General features: G+C 43.0%; 1 protein-coding gene across 2 annotated transcripts in view; it reads right to left on the bottom strand.

The window, feature by feature from the left end:
• Positions 1-22,953, bottom strand: part of SMAD1 (SMAD family member 1) — a 36,232-nt gene that overhangs the window by 6,140 nt on the left and 7,139 nt on the right. Inside the window, exons 2-4 of one of the 2 annotated variants that reach the window (XM_079990611.1) lie at positions 13,326-13,908; positions 4,694-4,948; positions 2,270-2,386 (exon numbers count right to left, since the gene is read on the bottom strand). In XM_079990611.1, the coding sequence (XP_079846737.1) occupies positions 2,270-2,386; positions 4,694-4,948; positions 13,326-13,725 (772 nt within the window). In that variant the 5' untranslated portion in view covers positions 13,726-13,908. The remainder of the gene's footprint in view (positions 1-2,269; positions 2,387-4,693; positions 4,949-13,325; positions 13,909-22,953) is intronic. The other variant, XM_079990612.1, reaches the window with a different exon arrangement.

Genomic DNA, 22,953 nt, shown 5'->3' with positions numbered 1-22,953 from the left:
AAGATGGCAGACTATATTCCCCGAGTTGGCGAGCCTCATATGACAACAATGAGAATTTGAGCCTTTAGTGCCATTGGCCAGTCCTGTGGAGCACCTTGCCAACAGAGATTCAGCAGCCACCTTCTGTGCCAACTTTGAAACACCTGCTGAAAACTTTTCTATTCCATCAGGCTTATGCAGGCAATTAAAGAGTACATCCCTCATCGTGGTCTATTGTTGGTTTTTTCATTTCTTTTTGCTTTTAACTAGTTTTTAAACTTATAATATACCATATCCTACCACAATATAAACTCTTTTTATGTTGTTGTAAACTCCTGGTATATTTTTATGATACAGCGGTGTATACTTTTTTGTAAATAAGGTTTTTCTCCATCCTGTTCACTGATTACCAAAGCTATGCAAAGAAGTGCTGATTCAAACAAGCCATGATATTTTTAATCCTTTCAAGTCATTGTATGGCAGCCTTTAATTATTAGTAAGTAGGTGCACTCTTCACAGTAAGATGCCAGCAACCATTAAGGCTGCACACAGCTTTGCCCTAGTTCTCAAACTCGGGAAGAAATCCTGCCAGCTGGCCATTCCTGCAGAATGAAATCATATCTCTCTCACACAGATTTCATACTAACTTCCTCACATTTGCCTTAAGTCATGCAGAGCAGGTGTGCTTTGTCTCTCCATTCCCAGCATGAGCCAACAATAGGAGTTACCCAACTTCACTGACAGGATGCAGCTTGTTAAGTCAAATCTCTTAAGACTAACAAATCTTCACAAAGAACAAGCCTCTCTAAATGTCTGCAGCGAGAGTGCTTGAGCCTACGTTTACTGCCGGTGCCCTTCCTATATGCGAACTTCAGCAGACCTTTTCTGAAGGGCTATAAAACAAAGGATGTGACCGTACGTACCAGGTAGAGGTACAGGAGTAGAGAAATGAGCTCACAGAATTAAGGGAAACAGGTGTGCGTAAACAATGTAAGTGTAAAGGAAATAAGCAAGTGTAGTTTCACCCTCTAAAAAGAAAAAAAAAATGGGAAGGGAGGGATATTAAGATCAGGGGAGGAAAAAGTTACCAGATTTAGAGGGAGCATCTGCCACTAGTTGCTACTAGTCATTGGGCCTGCAGCATTACTACTTCTGTGCTTGTGATTGCAACATCCTTCAGCTGTCCAGTACATACTGTTCCCTGCCTCCTGCTAAAATATCTGGCCCCAAAGCCACAGTGGGAAGGGCGTGCAGGAAACTGCCATTGTGAACACAGAAGTGGGTAACGCTGCAAGTGCTGTGATTTCTGGTAACAACACAGCTTGTAAAAATAATCTGGTTCCAGATCCAGCCATCTTGACAGTGCTCTTGGATGAAACTGCTATGGTCATGGTCTAGCCAACACACAACACTACATGTGGCAGTGCCGGTGGCAGAAATTTTATGATCCTGCCACATGAACTGGAGCCAACCTAATGAGAAGCACACTATTTATATGCATCTCTTACGACCCAGTACACAGCAGTTTGTTGTGACCAGAATATCCAAACAAACACTTAAAGACTGGTTAGACACACAGCCCTCTGCTTACTGGGGCTATTCCTAAGGAATGCAAGAATGACAGGACAAAGATACAGGACAATCAGAAAACTAATGTGTGCAGAAGGTGTACAGAGTCAGGCAAAAACAAGGATAAATTTGCTTCTTGCTTTTGTCAGCAACAAGGTCTACATGAAATGAACAGATCAGCAAAACTACCCAAAGATTTGCTTTATCAGTTGTGAGCCAGCTTTAAAACAAAATGTTAAATAACCAAGAGGTTGTCTACTCTTATTTTTCCAAGATGGCTACAAAACTAATCTTGCTGGCACAGAATGCACACTTTGGTTATCTGAGCATCTTGCCTGCAGCTATGAGGAGGAAGAAGCAGTGCATGATTTGGTGCAAGTTTGGCTGAAACACCATTTTTCATACCTTGTTACTTGGGGAGAAGACATCCACTGACATTTACTTGCTATTATGCCAGACTCTTAGTCCAGAGCATGAGTGCACCATTATAAATCATAAGAACCTAAGGCCACCTCTGTTGGATCAGAAAATCTAGTCCTGCACCCTGTTCTCACAGTGGCCAACCAGAAACCTATTGGAAGTCCATAATTCAGATATGATCATTCACAGCTTCCTATTCATAAAATGTATGCTACAACCATGTTTATACTCCACATGCCACATATATATGTTAGACCACATTTCTTATTAAAAGGGGGAGAAAAAAACCTAAGTGTTTCACCTCCTCTGCTTATTTCTGGAGGAATTGAAGGTGCCATCATATTGGTGTCCATTGGCTGTGAACCATCCTGTGTCATCTGATCTTCTGGAGGCAGATAAGCAGGAGGGGGAGTATCAGCTAAATGGGAAACATACAGGACAGATAATTTAATTTCTTTTTGTACATTAGTAGAAAGCGCTAAGACAGGTCAAGCAACCATTTCCACCTATTTATGATAACCCAATAAAACCCTTCATTCCTGTGTCTCCAGTGAGACTTGCTAGATAAAACTAAACTCTTATAAACAAGGCTAACAACGGAAGCCATTATTTTCTGATCAAGGAATAATAGTTTAGAGTTTCTTTTTTAGGGAACTAGGCTTTGAAGCAGATAAAGGTAAAGTTATTCTACATGAGATAAGCGATCTTGAGGAGGTTTTTTTTTTAATGTATGTTTATCATAGATAGTGATTTTAGGTGCTTAATAAATATCAGTCCTGCTGGAAAAAGATTACAGCCAGCACTATTGTACTTCTGTTTTTCCTACCTTCCCAGTTCCAACAGCAATAATTCCCTATTATGGTGCTGCAACAGAACTAACAGCAGCTAAAGCAGCCTTACAAAGAAGCCAGTTAAAGTTGCCAACCTACTAAGAGGAACCCATATTCTCATGCTGGAAGGGAAGCCCCCCTCTTTTAAAGATGTGCAGAAATGCAGGCTAGTTTTTTAAAAAATGCATTTGATCGAGTGGAATGACAGAGGAGGGACAGAACTGAGGATCAGGCTTTCCTTACTCCACATTAGCACAGAAACCAAATGGCAGAGGAGAATGGAGTGATCTGTCCTTCCTCCACCAGCCCACTCACCTGCATGGAATTACTGGTGGCCTGTGGCTTTCAGGTGAGCTGTTAATGCATGATCACATCAAAATAAAGCATTTCAATTAGGAGATGAACCAAGTAACTAGCAAACAGGGGCTGCAATCCAGTACATAGCAAGATTTACACTCATGTGCTGTTGACATCAGTGCTGCTAAGCCCAGTTTATTGCCGGGTAGCCAGCCAGAATCCTTAGGTTTAAGCTGTCACCAGCTATACAGTTGTTGATTGCTACACCAGGAATAGTTTGAATACTTCTTCTCTTCATCCATGTTTGTGTGTTCCTACATTGGTTTAATTTTTTAGAAGTTTAAACACAACTAAGCCGTTCTTTAGTATCTTTTTACAACCCAAAACACACAAGAGAGATTTGGAAGAACTAATGAACAGTGAGAAAAAGCTATTTCTGTGCAACATTTAAAAGTGCAAACTTCAACAACAAAGCTTGACAACCATATGTCAGGAGTGGTCTGATGGTGTTTCCTGCTTAGCAGGGGGTTGGACTCGATGGCCCTTGTGGTCTCTTCCAACTCTATGATTCTATGATTCATGCTACTCTTTGTCTACTTGCCCTTTTGAGACACTGTAAACTCATGTCATAAGATACTTCTACTAATAAAGTTGAACCTCCTTCTTGAACCAATGTGAAGTGTGGGTTTTGTTTTATTTTCAATGGACAATTGCCTTCCCCTGGTCATTTGGATTTGATCTTCTAGCACCAATCTGGAATCCTAGTTGAACAAAGCACCTCACTGCTTTGACTTCTAATCTAGAGGGCAGGTGCAGCTCCCCTCATTTTTTTACCAGATTCGTAACTAACTTCAAGGTTATGCTACATCATTTTCTACAAATGAAGTTCTAGCTAGTGAATAACTCTATGGGTCCAATTTCCAGTGACCAATTCTCTAGCAGCGCATAATGCTCTCACGATCAGCTAAGATAAATCTTTTAATGCTATCTTTATGTGGTAATTCATTAAAATCCTTGGATGCTCCGTAGTTTCAAAAACTTTTCTTTGCAGACTAGGTAAAGCCAGAGAGACATTACGCAACACCTATTCACAGTTTCCGAGAACTGACAGGTGAAAGTTTAACACATCCAAAGGTTCAGTGGGCAAAAATTGCAGCTATTGTCCCAATTGCACTGATCATAAAATTATGGTCTTTGACAAAAAGTATGTACAGTCATACCTCGGTTCTTGAACGGCTTAGTTGTTGAACAAATCGGCTCCCGAACACGGCAAACCCGGAAGTTAAGTGTTCTAGTTTTTGTACGTTTTTCGGAAGCCAAACATCCGCTGCGGGTTCCACTTGAGCTCCTGCAGCCAATCGGAAGCTGCACCTTGGTTTTCCAATGGCTTCGGGAGTCAAATGGACTTCCAGAACAGATTAAGTTCAAGAACCAAGGTTCCACTGTAGTTTTAATTGCCATAAAGAAACCTTTAAAAGCATGCAAATGTTTTGCATTTTCATTGGTTGCCATGAGATATTGACCCAAGCAGAACAAGCGTCCCAACCATGCTCCTGACACTGAGAACTTACTACCAAGGCCTCTTGGAGCAAGCTTACCTGGCATCTGGAAAGGACTTCCTGGGTCCGAGCTGGCAGGTGAGTGAGGATAGGTGCCACTGCTGCTTCCCGGGGAGTTTGGGTAGCTGCTGTTAGGCGAGTGAGGAAACGGATGGCTATTGGGTTGTTGGAAAGAGTCTGGGAAAGTAGCATTGTGTGGCATGTGTGGCTCGTTTTGTGGCACACGGAATTGAGCCAGGAGACTGTGCTGTGGGTTGTATTCACTGTGTCTCGGAACAAGCACTGGAGGAAGAACTGGAAAGGGGGGGGGGAGAGAAAAACCGAAAACTTAGTTCAAGACCACACTTACAGAACAAAGGCAAACTCTTCCATGGATGCAACCATTGCATGTGGGGTATTCACATTCACATAACTTAAATTCATACAGTGGCACACTGACTGCCATGGTCCCAGAGTCGTAAACTCGGTTTTCACAGTAGCTGGAAACAAGATAATCAAAGGATTTTGCTGCGTTTTTATTTACAAAACACGGAGCAGTGTTTTGTATATTTAATGCCAACGTTTGAAACTTTTAGTGCATTTTGCTGGCTTGCTAACCACTTAATGGTTTGTAAGCCAAAACCTTGTTAACTAGGAAATTCTTCTGAAGACAATGATAGCACTACATAGGCTATGGACAGAGAACTTAAAGAGACAACAGCTGAAAGTTTATTTTTAGTATAAGCAATGCGCTAAAAGGTTAATACTGAAATGCTACAGTTTCCTACAGTTGCCAACTAGATATCTATGGGAAACTCACGGGCAGAACATGATGACAAAAAACCCTCTCCCATTGTTGCTCCCTAGCAACTAGTATTAAGCAGCAGGCTGCAGAGGATCCTGAAAGTCATATTATACAGTGGTACCTCGGGTTAAGAACTTAATTCATTCTGGAGGTCTGTTCTTAACCTGAGGTTCCACTTTAGCTAATGGGGCCTTCCGCTGCTGCCATGCGATTTCTGTTCTCATCCTGAAGCAAAGTTCTCAACCCGAAGTACTATTTATGGGTTAGCGGAGTCTATAACCTGAAGTGTCTGTAACCTGAAGCGTCTGTAACCCAAAGTACTACTGTATATAGTAGGAGTGTGCATCTGCTTCAGAGAGAATCCAAATCCAGAATCAAATAGGCAACTTTGCAAGGATTTGGGCCTTGTTTGATACAAAATGGACCTTCTCCAAAGTAGTCTGAATTGGGCTGCTCCCAAAGCTTTAGACCCAACTTAGGAATAAGTCAGACACCAGACAGTTGAACATGGACTGTACACAGTATAATAAGCATGATCACACTAAAAATGGTATTGGAAGAATTGTTTTTTTGTTTTTTCCCTAATGATCCTGAGGTAATTCACCCTTGTCACATCTGCCGCAAACTGAGTCAATATTTTCAGTGAGCTATCCACCATGACCCTAAGATCCCTTTTCTGGTCAATCTCCATGAGCTCAGATGCCCTCAGTATATACACAAAGTTAGGATTCACCCAGCGCCCCCACCATATGACTATATTTACATTAAGCTGCCTTTTCTCTTTTATTTGTTAAACTTTTACCCAGTCTGTCCAGTGCATTTGCATTAAACAGACTCTTCCAGTGCATTTGTACTTGGCATTTTACAACAATTAAAAAAAGTAAAAGCACATTCCCATAAAAGAGAACAGCACAAAACTCAGAAACGGACTAGGAGTGTCAGAACATTCTCAGATGAGGCTTCAGCATATGAAATTCACCTGCCCAGCTAGATAGACAGTTGCCAGAAGAGGGAAGATTTAACAAGTGAGCAACGAAATGTGTAAGAGGGGGTAAAATAGATCTTGCTGGGCGAGGTATTCCACAATCTGGATGCAGCCACTGAGATGGCTCTCCATATATCTTCCTCAACTATGAATGGGACTCAGATGGGTCTCTCTAATCCATCTTAGGTATAGATCCAGGTATCATGGCACAAAGCCATTTATTGTTTTAACTGTCATCACCAGCACTTAAAATTATGTGAAGGAAATAATTTTGCAACAAACGCAGCTATTACAGAATCTGTGTGGTATGGTATCTTTGGTGAGCATCCATTGACATCCTTGCAATTAGATTCCGGACCAGCTGAAGGTTTCTGAAGTCTCAAGGCAATTTCATGCAGAGGACATTACAGTAACCCAACCTGGATGCTAGCAAGGCATGCGTTACTGTGGCTGGGTCTGATCTTTTCTGGAACAGATGCAGATAGTGCACCAACCTAAGCTGGGCAAAGGCAACCTTGTCCACTACCCCATGAGACACAATCTCTAGACATACAATCTGCCTTCTCTGAATCTTCTGTCACCTGGCTTCCTGTGAACTCCCTGCATCTTCAGCAACAGCACTATTTGGACATTTAGATGCAGAGCCTGATGTAGGAGTGCCCCCAAACGATGAACCTGATTTTTCAAGTCTTGTCCATAACAAGCCAAATCCCTATTCCAAGAGTCCATCTCTCTAACCAGGATCACCTCTTTCTTTTCTGAATTTTGCTTCAAGTTATTTCCCTTCGTTCAGCTGATTACTGCCTATGAGCACCAGGTCAGGACATTAACAGTTCCCCTGGTATCTGTTGAAAATGTTGCATCTTCTCCTTGGTTCCTGTAAGGAGACTGAGCCTAGAATGATTACCAGAACAAGCCACATCGTTCCTCTCCTCTCTCACACATTTAAACAAAGGCATATGAAACACTAAGTTTTTTTTCGGGGGGGGGGGGCTTGTTTTGCATTTCGAGAATAGTTGGAAAGAGAATCTTCAAAGTGCTTTTAGCAATCTAAAAGTGGATACACTAGTCATTTTCTCCAAGGTTCCAAAGACACTGGATTTTCCATGCAAACGACAGACAAAGGGCAGAGGGGAAAAGAAAGTGTCGCTTTTGGTATGGCGTTTCCTTAACAGCTCATGGAAACCATGTCGCTAATTTAAAACTCTCCCACATTGCGAAAGTATGTGAAAGCTGCCTATCGTGAGATTTCCCTTAATAAAAACACAGTTTGCAAAACACAAGCACCGTGATGTGTGCTCTCAGAAGCAGAGATGTGGGACCAAGCACTAATTTAGCTCCCAGAAATGGCAAGAGGCTTCAGTCTGAACCTGCTCCAACAGAAGACAAACATGCATACTTCAACCTATGCGCATCACTTTTAGGGCAGCTTGTAGCGAGTTAGTGAGACCCCCTGGTGGGATACAAATGCTAGCTATTGGGATGGGAAGAGTTGCCTGTCCCAGACTCTGAGAAGGAGTCTATACCTTTTCAGACACCTTTAAAAAAGCAGCAGGTCGACTTGAGTGTGGCTTCTCCCATTTCTGCGCTAGGAAATCTTCCCACCAGTGCCATCAGTAAAAGCACAGGAGCTTCCCAGTGACCCGGGTCCCCCAAATTAACATCCTTGAGCAAGAGGGCAAAACCCCAAGAGGGTCAGATGAAAAACCTGCCTGTAGTTGGATTGGGATAAGCACGCTTAGCTTGATCAAGTTGGACACCTCCACTGTACAAAATAAATTGCTAAAATTCGACACAGCAGGAAAGGAAGCTGATCTCAGAAGTAGCTGCCAGCCCAGAGGAAGAGGCATAATTGAAGAGACAGCTTGAGACTTTGGCTATGTTGAGCCAAGCACACCTGTTGCTGCAAAGTAACCAAGAGGCACTGATCTGTTATTTGGAGAGGTTGCAAGATACTGGAGGATACAGCTGTAGAGCGTTATCACTTTCCTTTCTTGAAATGAAAAAGGAACTGATTTACAAGGAGAGCAGTTGCGTTCTGGTACTCTCTCTAGAGCAACTCTGTCGTCAGTAATGTCCGCTTTGTTCACCTAGTGATGGTTACTAACTAAAAGTTTGTTTTGCTGCACAGCAGCATTGCCAAGCACAATAGATGTAGCCCGCCTTGTCCCTACTCACAGAACGTTAGCTTAATGGTTGCCATCAATTTGATTTGATTTTAATTAATTTTTATAATGAAATGTTTCTAGAATGTTGCACTATTTTATTGTTGTTAGCCGCCCTGAGCCCAGCTTCAGCTGGGGAGGGCGGGATATAAATATTTATTATTATTATTATTATTATTACTCTTCTTTCCCTCTTCTGCACTTCTGAAAGGCCTTCTTGAAAGGTGAATGTCATAGTACAGGTGATAACCACAGCGTGCATCCAATCACAATAGGCCATGGGTTGGCAAACCAAGGCCCGCGGGCCGAATCTGGATCCGGCTCACAGACAGTCCAGGAATCGCCACGTGGATCGCCCGTGCACGTGTTCTTTCCCTCTCCCTCACATGGCAGCAGCGCCTCCTCCCTCCCTCCTCCTGGCTTCTCCCTGCCCTGCCTAGAGGAGGAAGGGGGCTGGGCTTTGTTGGTGCCAGCAGCAGTAGCGCTTGAGCGGCCGCCATTTTAAGCAGCCCCTCTCCAGAGCACTTTCGCACACCACTCATCATCCCCCGCCACCGACAGCCCTTGCTGCTCGCAAGACACAGGCAAGCAGCTACCGGGGCTCATGGAGCTCTTGCATCATTAATTTTTTTCAAAATATAGTCGGGCCCCCCACAAGATCTGAGGGACAGTGGACCGGCCCCTTGCTGAAAAAAATTGCTGACCCTTGCATTAGGCCATAACTGTTCACATCTACACTAAAAGCATGGATTATTATGTCCGCATGTTACGTAACAGGCAAAGGAGACAAGCCTACCAATGAGAAACTAGCCTGTTGCATAGTTGAGATCAAATTTGTTGCAGCCTACGTTACAGTTTCAAGACAACACTATACAGTATTGACATTAGGTCTTCCAAAACTATATAGCTTGGAGTAGTTGTAGTTCAGGATGCTATTTGCACCATCAGAATGAATTTCAGCAACCAAAATGCTTTTTCTGTGCAGCCTGAGCAGGAGCAGTGAACAACGTTATAAGTTAATGGTTGTAGTTTGTCTTCACTTACCCCACCCCGCTGCCCTGCTCACAGCTGTGAAGAATACTCTTACGTTATGAATGGTCAGTGTAACCATTAAGAGAAAGAGGTAGGAATAGGCCAATATATATGTGGACTGTCCCTGGATAAAGTGACTTTTCTTCATTAAGTTCTCATAGTTCTTCATCTAGCTAAAGGCTGTCATCTGAACTAGCCAGATGTTTAACTGATAATCAGTCAGTCCATCATTTGAAAAAAATAAAGACATAGGAGCCACCTTGCCCAAAAAATGGCAACTAGACATTCCATTTTGGCGACTGTAATGTTGGTTTAAGGAGTTTCTAGCACTGTGTATCATTCCATCAACTGATGTAAAGAAACAAACCAAAAAAACCACCCCTAAATGAATCCCACTAAAATGGCTGGGACTGGTCATCAGGGGAATGTGACTGGGGAAAGAGGGGAGCCAGGCTAGCAAGCATGTCCCTCCTTTTCGCCCCCACATGATAATAAATCACATGAGGACTGAATGCCTGGGTATGTTCTTAGTCATGGAAACCATGGAGCCACTGCTGACTCATGAATTCCACTGGCATCCACTTAAAGACACCAAGTTCAGTATCGAAGCTCATCGCTATTGCAAAAGATGATTTCAAGCATTTTAGAGGGATTCATCCAGGGCATCACATCACAAAATGTAAATATACTTTTGGTTTACATTGTACACTTCAAGACCTAACTTTTAATGTCAATACTCCACATTATATTTGCTTGTGTGCTGGCTAAAACTTGCATACATTACAGGAAATTGGTTCAGGAAATATTTTAACAGGTTATCCAAGCACCTAAGAGCTTTACGAAGGGCTCGTTGAGACAGTTGCTGCTAACCAAGTGTGTGTATTTAAATTAAATGTGTATGCATGTGTGCCTTAAAAAAAACCACACCGAACCACTCATTTCACTATCTATGAAGGGAGATACTAGCATGGATACTTAAGGTTGGCCTACTTGTGGCTCTCTAGATGTCACTGAACTGCAACTCCCTTCATCCATGACCACTGGCTATGTTGGCTGGAGTGATGGGAGTTGGAGCCCAACAACAACTGGAGGAAAGTTTAGGGAAGGCCGTTTTAGTAATATAATAAAACTACAAATCAGACAGTGTCTCTTAAGGGGAGCCTTAATATCCTCCCCTCTTACTATAGAGTGGGCAAAGTCCCAAGAACAACAAAAACTGAGGTCAAGACAAATTATTCATCCCAGAGGCTCTTTACAAGGAAAGTTTACGAGGAAACCAGAAGCCAGTTCTGTCTTCAATGTTTTAAAGCATATACCAGCCAAGTGTTCCAAAATGTCCAAGTTTATAGAATACATCGGATTTCAAACACACACACACACACACACACACACACACACACACATCATCACTACTAGCTATTTACCCAGGAAATTGGACTCTCTTGGGAGCAAAGGTGGGATATAAATGTAATATTTTTTAAAAGCAAAACCACTCTTTGTTCAGGTGTGACAAGGCATCCTCCAATTTAGGAAGGAAGAATTAGCATGGCAGATACATTTACCAAGAAGATTGCCAGTTTTTCTTTGTTCTGCTTGAAACTTAGTGCCTCCCACCACCTGCCTAAACTACATACAGAGGGGTTCCAAGCTTACATCTCAATGTTTAAGAACTTAACCTACAGATATATCCATGTGTTAGAATTATTGAAAAAAAACTCTGCTGCCAGTGGGAGAGGGAGGAAAAGATTCACAACCCTACTTCCAGGACAGATAACAAGGTAAGAGAACTACAGCTCTTAATCTGTGGTTATATCCAATTAAAATGAATTTCAGCACATTAACAAATTAGCTAAATTGCTTGTTCTTTCTTCCTTTTGCAATTTAATCCTAAGGTCAAAAGAGTGCACTTGATTCTTCCGAATATGACTAGAGCACACCTACGTTAGTCATTTAAATTGTTAACTTGAAAATGCAGATACAAGAGAAGCCCAGCCTGGGAGGAGTAGACTGTGTTAAGTGTAATTACTTGGAAGTTCGTTGTACTCAGACATACAATATTTAGGATCTGTAAAAGGAACGAATTAGTTTGAAGGCAAAAGGTAGTCACTGAAGGACTGCTACCTTTGCATTACAAAACAAAAGACTTCACAAAACACAAAGTTTCCAAGACCAGAATTCACATCCTTACAGCTCCAGGAGGAGACAAACATGACCCCTTATTACATTAGATTCAGAGGCATGTTTAAATATTTACCAAAAATCAGCCAGTTAGACTTAGCACAGTCTTTTAAACTACAACACTTTTGTGTACACAGCCCATGGCTTTGTATAGTCCGTTACAGCTAGCTGTTACAGACATGCCTGCGCAAGGCACTTCTTTCCGACAATTGTGCTGGAGTGTTTGCCAGATGACGACAAGCTTCCCCTATCACTTCTTCCTCCTCCCGTCTCTACATATATGCAGCAATCTTACCAGGAAGCATGCTGACAAAGCTTGGATTCTCCAAGCTTTGAATTGCCAGTTTTAAGTTACTCCTGCCCTTCAGCTGCTGTTAGCAGTCTCAGCTTTCCAAATGGCATATCACTTTTCACAGTGTTCACACCCCCCCATACACACACACACACACACAAAATATCTATAGTACAGTTTTCTGGAGCTCAAGTATGCAAATTGGGATACTTGGAATAATTGGGATACTCCCTGCAACTTTTATCCATACCAATCTCTCCCCCTCCTCCAGTTTAAAGCGGAGAGAGAACCAGTTCTGGTCTATCAAAGTAATTTGCTGAACAAAAATTGCACTAGCTTTCCAAATCTGCTTATGGAAAATAGATTTACTGTGCAACCATTTACCTATCTGCTACACAGCCTCAAAACAGTGCACAACTATGGAATCAGTTTTGCCCCTCTCATTCAATGTTTATAATCTCTTATAAAAACACCAGGTGTACTAAAATCTAGTATGGAACTGGGAAAGATTTATTCAGTTCTAGCAAGAGCAACAGATCTACTATTCTCATGAGCTTTTGAGCAGTTTTCCCCAACGTGGGACAGACAACTCGAGGCTGGCTTCCAACAAGATCTCTGCCTAAGAAACTGCTGCACCCAAGTCTAATATAGGAAGTCAACAGTCCCAGACACATAGTCATCAAAGCAGCTCGTTTATTTCACTGCTTAGCAGAACGCATCGCTGAAGGTCATATGCCACTGCAAGTTTTACTTTCGCTTCCTCTACCACAGGGAGCCATTACTAACCTACTGAATTTTTTAAGAGTCGCATAGTATTTGTAACACAGAGATTACAGCTATAATGTACAAGGGAGAGTGAAGTATATCAGTTTATTATGCCCTACAAGTACCTGAGTAAGCATAGATGTGGTGAGCTACTGTCTTAAGATGGTTCAGTAGTATAGCTAAGATAACTGAGATAGCTCCATTGGATAGAGTGTGGTGCTGATAATGGCAAGGCTGCAGGTTCGATCCCCGTAAGGAACAGCTGTATAATCCTGCATAGCAGGGGGCTGGACTAGATGATGCTCAGGGTCCCTTCCAACTCTTATGATTCTAGGATCTACTCCCAACAAGCTGCGCATTCTATTTCTCTAGTTTAGCAGTCCTATAATCTTAAATCTGATTGCAGTTGAGCTGTTGGGAAAAGGCATTGTGTAAGCTAATAAAATCAAAGTATGCACAAAGATACCTACCAGGACTTTCCACTCGCTTATAGTGATAGGGATTGATGCAAACTTCCTTCTGCTTTGAACCAAAGGGAAACTCACAGCATTCCAGTGGTTTAAGTTCATGATGGCTCTGCAGATCAGGCCAGCGCCACACACGGCAATAAATTACATGGGGCAGCCCTTTCCGATGGGACACCTGGAGCCTCCCATCCAGCGAACGGGGAATTGTGACACAGTTGCTGGGCTGACCTGGGCAGCTCAATGCCTTCTCCAACTCTTCCATTGCTCCTTTTTTCTTCTTCAGTTTTTTTACTAGGGCATCAACAGCTTTCTCAGCCCATTTTTCCTCTTCGTCCCCTTGCTTCCATCCTAGCAGTCTTTTAACAGCTGGGCTTGTGAAGGAGAACAAGCTCGTCACGTTCATGGTGAGTGATCAAATGCTTGAGAACAGCAAATCCTTCAAGGACTGCCCTACAACAGTCTTGGGCGAATTTATATGATTCCTTTAATCTTCCTAACCCAGAGATCTTGAAAAGTTAAAACTAACATTCCAGCTTGTCAGATGTTCTTTCTTTAGTCTTTGGGATTCCAAATGCAAGTCAGGCACCTACGAAAGGGTAAAAGTCAGAAAAGGCAAAGATCAGATCTCTTTCATACAAACAATCTGAAGAAGCACAGATACTCTACCAGAATCTAAAAGACCACTGTTGGGTTATTGCAGAACTTTATGCCCGGGCAGAATTCAAACTATGGGGACGTTCTCAGGAGTTAGCATAGCAAGAGCCACTGCTACAGCTGACTCATGAAGAAGACCAATTCCTCTTGAGAGATGAAAACTGCTTTCTGCCATCCCCTTCACGAAACCACAATTAGTCAAGGTGGCACATTTAGCCAAGTATAGAGAGAGTAGGATGCATTTCGCATCAGATTTCAAAGTCATTAAGGAGTTGGAATTAATTAAGAGATCTTCACACAGCTGGTCAGCTGACTACAACAATACAGTACTTGGATGTGTTCTGTACTCAAGTTAGAACACCAAAAGTAACTAGTCAGCATTTTCTGAGTCACCAGAAAATTTACTACATGGAAACTTTAAAATAAAAAGTTGATCAAGTTAACCACCTGCTTACAAAACCAGCAGAGACAGGATAAATTCATTTCAAATGCCTCAGAACCGTTGTGTTCTTAAGACACCTTCCAACAAAATCAAGAATTATTTCTCAAAAGGGATTTTAGCAGATATGGTTGCCGTGGCATTTGTAAATATGGCGAGACTAGAACGTTCCAAAACGGGTTTGCACACTTAGAGGAATAACCTGAAAGGGTGTTTGATTCAGCGATGACCCTCAAAGCTTTGAGCATTTTAACCTGCCTTGCCCCACCATCACATAAAGCCTGCTGCCCTGAGGACAGTGCTGGGAGGAACGTGTTGATGGAGGGTGGGGAATATCAGAACTGAGTGTATGTGGGACTTCCCCTATCTTTCACCAGGAATCTGTGTGAACCTCTGTGTACCAGTCAGTGGGATGGCACAGGCAGGGCAGTGTTGTTCACTTGCATTCTAGACACACAGTGTTGCAGCTGGTTCCCAACAGGATGGAGAGAGGTATACAGAGCTCAGCATGGTGGCACAGCCAATCCAATGCTTCTGGCCCAGCTCACATCACATGAAGCATCCCTCCCTGCAGCATCCTTTAATGGTCGGAAGACAGGTGGGCCAACCTCACTGAGTTTTACTGCCTCTGCTGAAAGCATCTTTTAAAATGGTGATCCCCCCACCCCTCTCTATAGCTTGTTTATTTGTTGACTTTCATTATACACACACACTTACTTGCTTTCTAGCTTCTGTTACTTTTGAGATCCAAATATAAAAAAGATGCTACATAGGTGTTTTGAAATAAAAACTCAAGCACATGTCTGCCAAGTTTCTAGTTTCCAAGAATCACAAAGAGCCTCCTTGCTTCTGAGATTTTGCCAATACATTCCATTTTCCTTTCTGCCACTTTTAGTTTCTGCAGTGCATCATTTCCTGTATTACTCTGAGCACAAAGTGGCCTTATCAGCCAGAAGTACAAACAACAGTTAACATGAGTTTGCATATGACACCTACTCTGTACTTTCCCAAATAAATGTACCCTTCTGAGAAATAGGCTTTTGTGCTTCCAGCAACCCAGAAACTTTCCAGCCCATGAATATAAGTGTCTGTGCAAAAGGCAGGGCACTCAACATAAACCATTAGAGTTCCTTCACCCCAAAAATACCTTGACCCAATTTTTGTCTTCACCTGGTTTTGATCCCAATTAGCATTCACTGTTTTATACCTAGTGTGATAAAGCAGCTACTTTGAATATTAGGGAAATAAAGAGTGTTCCATTCCTCTTTGGAATCTGAATTTCAATCCTTTGTTTATCATCCAACAACAACCAAGTAACTCAGTGTAAGAAGTCTTAGCACATAAGTTATAATGACCAATTTCTCTACTTCTGTCTGGACACCAGATGCTTAAAACTCAAGCCTACGCCCACATCAAGCACCAAGATAATATTTGGAAGCCCTTCTCCAAGCCTCCCGCCCCAATGTTCTGAGGTGAGGTGGTGGTGTGTGGGACTGGCTGGGGAAGACCTGTTTGGTTGTGGCACCCTGCTAACAGAACTCTCCCTCCAGACAGAATCATCAGCCACCTACCAACATAGAAAGAAATGGGAATCGTCCAAGATTACTGCATCATCATTTATCGCTCAGACCCTGGGTAAAATCCTGTGTTGGACAAACAGACCTTCCCCTTCTGATCCTCCTCAAAATCTGCAGGGACCCTCTAGAGCAGATGAAGGGAGGGGAGCATGAGGTATTGAAGGGGTAGGCAACCTAAGGCCCATGGGCTGGATGTGGCCCAATCATCTTCTCAATCCAGCCCACGGATGGTCCAGGAAACAGCGTGTTTTTACATGAGTAGAATGTGTGCTTTTATTTAAAATGCATCTCTGGGTTATTTGTGGGGCATAGGAATTTGTTCATATATTTTTTTTTCAAAATATAGTCCGACCCACCACATGGTCTGAGGGACCAGCCCACAGCTGAAAAAGGTTGCTGACCCCTGAGGTATTGCAAGGGAAAGTCAGTTCAACTCATGCACCCACACAACTGGCTATCATCCCCCCCCCCACAACCCCACGTTAGAAACTCAGATATACAAGCTAATCGCCAAATGGTGCCTTAAACCCAGGTTGCAGTCACCAGTACAGACTGTCTGGTCGCTATTCCTCACCCTCGTGGAAATAATAATAATAAATTAGAAATAAATAAATAAATTCATTTGTCTACAGTTTTGTAGTTTAAAGGGGGAAAAATCTCAAAGCAATTTACATTTTTTTAAAAATCTAATAAAACAATCCAGAATAAAACAGGGATAAGTCTCAGATCAGCCTGCTGACTTCTTTTCTACCAGCCTATAATGAGGCTAGTAGCCAGCATGTGGGTGGCGCTGTGGTCTAAACCACAGAGCCTCTTGGGCTTGTCGATCAGAAGGTCGGCGGTTCGAATCCCCGCAATGGGGTGGGCTCCCATTGCTTGGTCTCTGCTCCTGCCAACCTAGCAGTTCGAAAGCATGTCAAAGTGCCAGTAGATAAATAGGTACCAGTCCGGAGGGAAGGTAAACGGCGTTTCTGTGCACAGCTCTGGTTCGCCAGAAGCGGCTTAGTCATGCTGGCCACATGATCTGGAAGCTGTACGCTGGCTCCCTCGGCCAGTAAAGCGAGATGAGCGCCACAACCCCAGAGTCATCCGCGACTGGACCTAACGGTCAGGGGTCCCTTTGCCTTTACCTAGCCAGCATTTCTATGCCAGATGAAGAATAGGGGAAACCGATCTGTAATAGTTTTGCCAGCTGTGGCATGAAGACTACATTCTCTCACCCAAACACCTGCAGAGGGTTGCACAAAGAGCCACGGGTACATGCACACCTTGCATCCGTGAGAAATACCTATGAATTTCAGCACACTGGTGGAAAGGGAGCACAAACAATTACTTTTTCAAGAACAGAGTGCTGTAAGCTTCCATAGTGCTTTTGCCTTTCCACAAAGATCCATCACCACTCCCAACTGCGACTGTTACAAACACCTGTTTTTTTAACGGCAGTTTTACACACACTGTGTGGGTGTGTTAAGATACACAAAAGCAGGATACCAGACGTTTCTGCCTATATTTAGATCTGCCTGGTCAGCTGTAATTGCATAATTTCATCAGGACCTTCTGCAACGGAAATACATCCATATTCATCACACAGGCATCAAAGGAAACATCTTTACAAGCCATATCCTTTTACAAACCAACACATGGTCTCATGCCACTCTCCCCAATTGTTGAATTCCTCCTTTAGGAAGGGCAGGGGATTTTATTCCTTTATCAATAGCAAACTCATTTCCCCTTATGGTTAGAAGGACAAAGAAGGTGGGGCTTTTCTCACAGGTGAACGAAGCGGGGGTGGGGTGAGGGGGGAGTGGAGACAACCGAGAGAAGGGGGAACTGCTTTGCCACTAATGAAGTTCTGACAAGAAAGAGAGCTCTTTGGGATCAACTTCACAAATGTGGTAGAAAGCGCTTTGGGAACTCAAACGCATTTGGGGATGTTTTGCATTTATATTATAGAAGCAGGTACAGTAAAGGTTTTGCTTCGTTCCTACATGTGGTCAAAAGTCATCGACTTTCCTCACGGAAAGGCAAGATCTCTTTGGTATGCACCGCATGGAGGCTCCTTATTTGGCACACAGCTGCCGCTTTGGTGTGGCTCAGGCATGCCCCATGAGGAGGCCAGCTGGAGTTAGTCAGCCATTCCTGGCAGAAGCATATCTGTCAAGGTGTTTGTCTTTCCTTACAGCACAAATCTGCTGGCAAAAACAGGGAAAAAATTTACCTGAGCATTCCTGCCCAAGCAGTGTCTCTCAAAAGGGGTGTCCTTCATTCCTTTCCCCTCCCACAGCAGCTATGCACTACGGATTTTTTCCTCCTCAAGGAGTACGTGACCAGTCTGACAGGAGAGATCTCACTACCTTAGGAAATAGTCACTTACAGAGGATTTCATAGTTGAATGGGCTGAAGAGCCTAGATCTGCTGCAGATTTATTAATACCTGAATCCCTTAAGCACTGTTCCAAATTAGAAATCCACTTGCCTTTTAAAAGCTCTGCATTGTACTTAAAATGAAGGCACAGAATCCACTTTTTAATCAAAACAATGTGTTCAGCTGGTGTCTGTTGTCTTGACACGTGAAAATACTCCAATATCTACTCAGTACCAAAAAAAGGAAAGAGTGGTATTCAATTAAGTTTTAGTCATAGGCTCATGGAAATTAATAAACAAGGTGTAGGTCCATTTATTTCAGTGGGTCTACTCTGATTAAGGTGGGACGCAAGCGGCGCTGTGGGTTAAACCACAGAGCCTAGGACTTGCCGATCAGAAGATTGGCGGTTCGAATCCCCACGACAGGGTGAGCTCCCGTTGCTCGGTCCCTGCTCCTGCCAACCTAGCAGTTTGAAAGCACATCAAAGTGAAAGTAGAAAAATACCGTATTTTTCGCCCTATAGGACGCACTTTTTCCCCTCCAAAAATGAAGGGGAAATGCGTGTGCGTCCTATGGGGCGAATGCAGGCTTTCGCTGAAGCCTGGTGAGCGAGAGGGGTCGGTGCGCACCGACCCCTCTCGCTCTCCAGGCTTCAGGAGAGCTGCAGCGCCAGTCCCACAAGGTCGGGGGACAGCGGGGAGGCGGAACGCCGCCATCCCGCTGTCTCCCGATGTGGTTTGGAGGCTGATGGCGGGGAGACGCGTGCTTCTCCCGGCCGCCAGCCCCGCAAGTTCCGGGGACAGCTGGGAGGCGCAGCGCGTCCTCCAGCTGTCCCCGGACCTTATCTGCAGGCGGCGGCGGGGAGAAGAGCGCTTCTCCCCGCTGCCTGCCCCGCAGGCTCCGGGGACAGCTGGGAGGCGCAGCGCGTCCTCCAGCTGTCCCCGGACCTGGTCTGCAGGCGGGCTGCGCTGCCGGCCCCACAAGCGCCTGGGGGGGAAATATATTTTTTTTCTTTATTTCCCCCCAAAAAACCTTGGTGCGTCCTATGGGCCGGTGCGTCCTATGGGGCGAAAAATACGGTAGGTAGGAAGGTAAACAGCGTTTCTGTGCACTTGCTCTGGTTCGCCAGAAGCGGCTTAGTCATGCTGGCCACATGACCCAGAAGCTGTACACCGGCTCCCTCGGACAATAAAGTGAGATGAGCGCCCCAACCCCAGAGTCGGTCACGACTGGATCTAATGGTCAGGGGTCCCTTTACCTTTACCTTCACTCTAATAAGACTTGATCAAATACCACCTTTCCTCTGTCATGTTATGTTTCTTACTTTAAGTAAAGCTAAGCCAAATTCCAAAAGGTAACCATACAGAGAGATGCAAAAACCCTGGATACAATAGGTGACACTTGGTCAACTAAATGCACCAAGAACTGAAGCTACAACTGCTGCCTTTAGAAACCCAGAATAGGGACTTGGCAATACTGATGAATACTGTATATGGGGCTGCTTCATACATCACAGGAAGTGAACCTGCATTCATGGTTTGTTTTCCCAAACAAACCACCAGCAGCTTGTGATTTCTTCACAAGAAAGAAAGCACAAGCACTGGTTCTCACATAACACTGAGCCAAGGCTCCTGGTTTCATCTACTGGACAGGGTGGAGCCAAAATTGTAAGCCATAAACCAAGGGTAGGAAACTTCCACACTGCAGACCAATTGTGGGCCACTAGGGGGTCCAATTTGACCCAAGACCAAATTTCCCCAAACCATGCTCACCATGGACTAGTGATGTCAGCTAATGGGTTAGGAGGACAGGTTTAAGTTTAATTCTACACTGGCTGTGTTTTGAACCCCTCAAAATGCATTGTTCAGCTACATATGTTTTGGAGATATTCAAGTTCAGCTCTCACTACATGTTCCTTTGGCAACCTCCAAAAATAAGCTTTTTACAAACTCTGAAGTTGTGTTTGATAGCAGGAACACCAAAGCCCGTAAAAGCATATTAGCCAAACAATGGTACCATGCTCAATTTTGCCCTGATATAGGGACTACATATGCCTATATATCAGAAGAAGCTGCATCTTTAGAATATACACGCAAGTCCCGCTATCACTCGCTATCTGAAAATTCACTTATCTACACAAAAAAATATATGCTGAAACCTTGATATTCAGATATTCTTTTACCTGAAGAGCCAGATTCCTTGTTTCTTTGTGGTTTTGCTCCTTGGCAGCAGACATTTTGGGGCAAAAACCATGGAGAGAGGGATGGAGGGAGAGAGACTGGACAAATCAGTTTCCTCCTTTGGCTACAGCCATTTCAGGAAGAAACCATGGAGAGAGTGAGGAAAGAGCAGACAAATCCCACATCAGAAATATTTCCATAGGAAATAATGGAGATAATGGACTCGTTATGCACATGCTCGTCTAACAAAAGATTTCCAGAGAATGCGTTATGTTCGTAAGGTGGGACATGTCTGTATAATTGGTCAGAAATGTGTAGAAATTTTATATAGTTAATTCCATAACAGAATGCCATTTTACTTTGCAGTTTCTTCAAGAGGGGATGGAAAACATGCAGTTATTTGACTTGGGGAGTCTCTAGATCAGAATTCTTTCCATACAGAGTTTGTGAGATGCCCACTGGCATGTACAACCCAGATTTCTCTACCCTAAACTGTGTTCACTTAAACTAAGGAATAGAGCTGCATTTTGGAAGCCTAAGAGTTTTCTTTTGCTGAACACAGAAAATGAAACAAGCTGTAACTTGCAGATTCTCCTCATTAATCAAATTTGCAATACAAGTCATCCAACTTAGATTTGGAACTCTTGCAGATCTAGGAATATACCAAGTTTCCTCATAGACTGCTAGTGTGAGAAACATATAAACAGAAGTGAAAACACTTGTCTAAGATATTTGATAGAAACTGCCTCTTCCCCAATTTTCTTTCATGAACATGCAGCTGCCTTTTGCTTTAAGTAGTGTACTACAGTATATCTGATTTATAAAGGCTATGTTTGGGCATGTACACTTATGCTGAATTTATTACTAGTTCATGCAAATCGACTACCTAACTGGAGTTTCTCCCTGACCCCCAGGGAACTGCATTAAATACAAGTTTTGCAACAGGGTGAAAGTTAAGCATGTGAACGTATGCAGCACAACTCAATCTGTTTAAATACCAGAGGGAAGATGTGAAATAACATAGGGGAGGAGTCATATTTTTCTTTTAAAAATCTAACATTGTAGTAACGTAATTGTACACAAATCTATTTATTCTGGAATACTGTGTAACATTTGATCATAGAAAAAAATTCAACTCAGATAACGTTCATCCCAATTACACATTTAAGACAACCTCTAGTTTTACTAAGCTACCCTAGTATGCCTCAATCGTAAAAGTTGTCATGACAGCTGACAGTTCAAGTTACACATTCTGAGAAAGCCATTTTAAATATTTGGCCTTTTGTGAAATTTTTACGCACCAAAGAAAGCTTATACTGTACTCCTGAAGCTTTCAGCTGGTTTAACCACAAAAGGTGCTCAAAGTTATAAATAAGTTATAAATGAGATCTTCAAAGTCTACCACCTTAGAAGTATTATCAACTTTTAAAACAGGGGCTTTTAATTTCTATCTCGAAGGATTAGGACGGGCTACAGTTGTATTACACAAGATACAATAAAGCCCAGATCCTTAAATGTGTAACAATGAGCACCAAGGCCAGGCCTGCCTTAAAGGTCTTGAAAACATCTCCAGGTAGAAAAAGTTCACAGCTGTGCAACAGCCATCAAGACCGCCATACTATTCACTCTTCCGTCTAAACCTGTCATATGGTTGCAAGATTCAGTTTCCTCTGCTCTGAGAAATCACAAGGGAATATCGGGGAGGATGAAATATAACATATGTCGTGCTCAAGTAATTTAATGTTTTAAAATAGGGCTGCATTGTTTGATTTTTTGTTTTTCTTCATGTTGTGAATGATTTTGCTACCCCACCCTATTTTATCCTCACAAGAATCCTGAAAGGTAGGTTCAGCCAAGTGGTGGTGGCTGGCCCAAGGTCATGGCCAAATTGGGATTCAAACTTCGGCTTCCTCGTCCTTGTCTAAACAACTCTACGACATTGACAACATTTGATTAAAGACTGATCACCACACCAATCACTCAAATCTACTAAGGAGGTGCGTCAGATTACTCAGGCACATTTTTACAATACAACAACAACAACAACTGCCATCTGAAGAGTTCCATCATTTCATACACACTGCATCTAATAACAACAGAATAGGATCCAGAACTATAGTTCTCATTCATATTCGTGTTTAAAGCTCAACCACCCAACAAATACTTCTTTGTCTGGGTGACAGCCCTGGTTTATAAATATTCAAACAAAATGAAAGGTGCAGGCTTTGAAACCACTGCAGACACTGGTGGTATCTGCAAACCACAAACAGAAGCTGGTGGTATCTGCTTGGTACCAATTCAAGACGCTGAGTCTTTAACAGGCATTCTAGGAAGAAGACACATTTCTAGTTTAGTCTCAGTTTGTGCCAGTTACTGGGACAGAGTTTGGGGGAACAAAATGGCTGCAGCCTTCACAA

The sequence above is a fragment of the Podarcis cretensis genome, assembly GCF_951804945.1.
Source record: "Podarcis cretensis genome assembly, chromosome: 9".
Lineage (NCBI taxonomy): Eukaryota > Metazoa > Chordata > Lepidosauria > Squamata > Lacertidae > Podarcis > Podarcis cretensis.
Note: the sequence above shows the minus strand (reverse complement) of the source record. Positions and strands in the feature narration are given on the sequence as shown.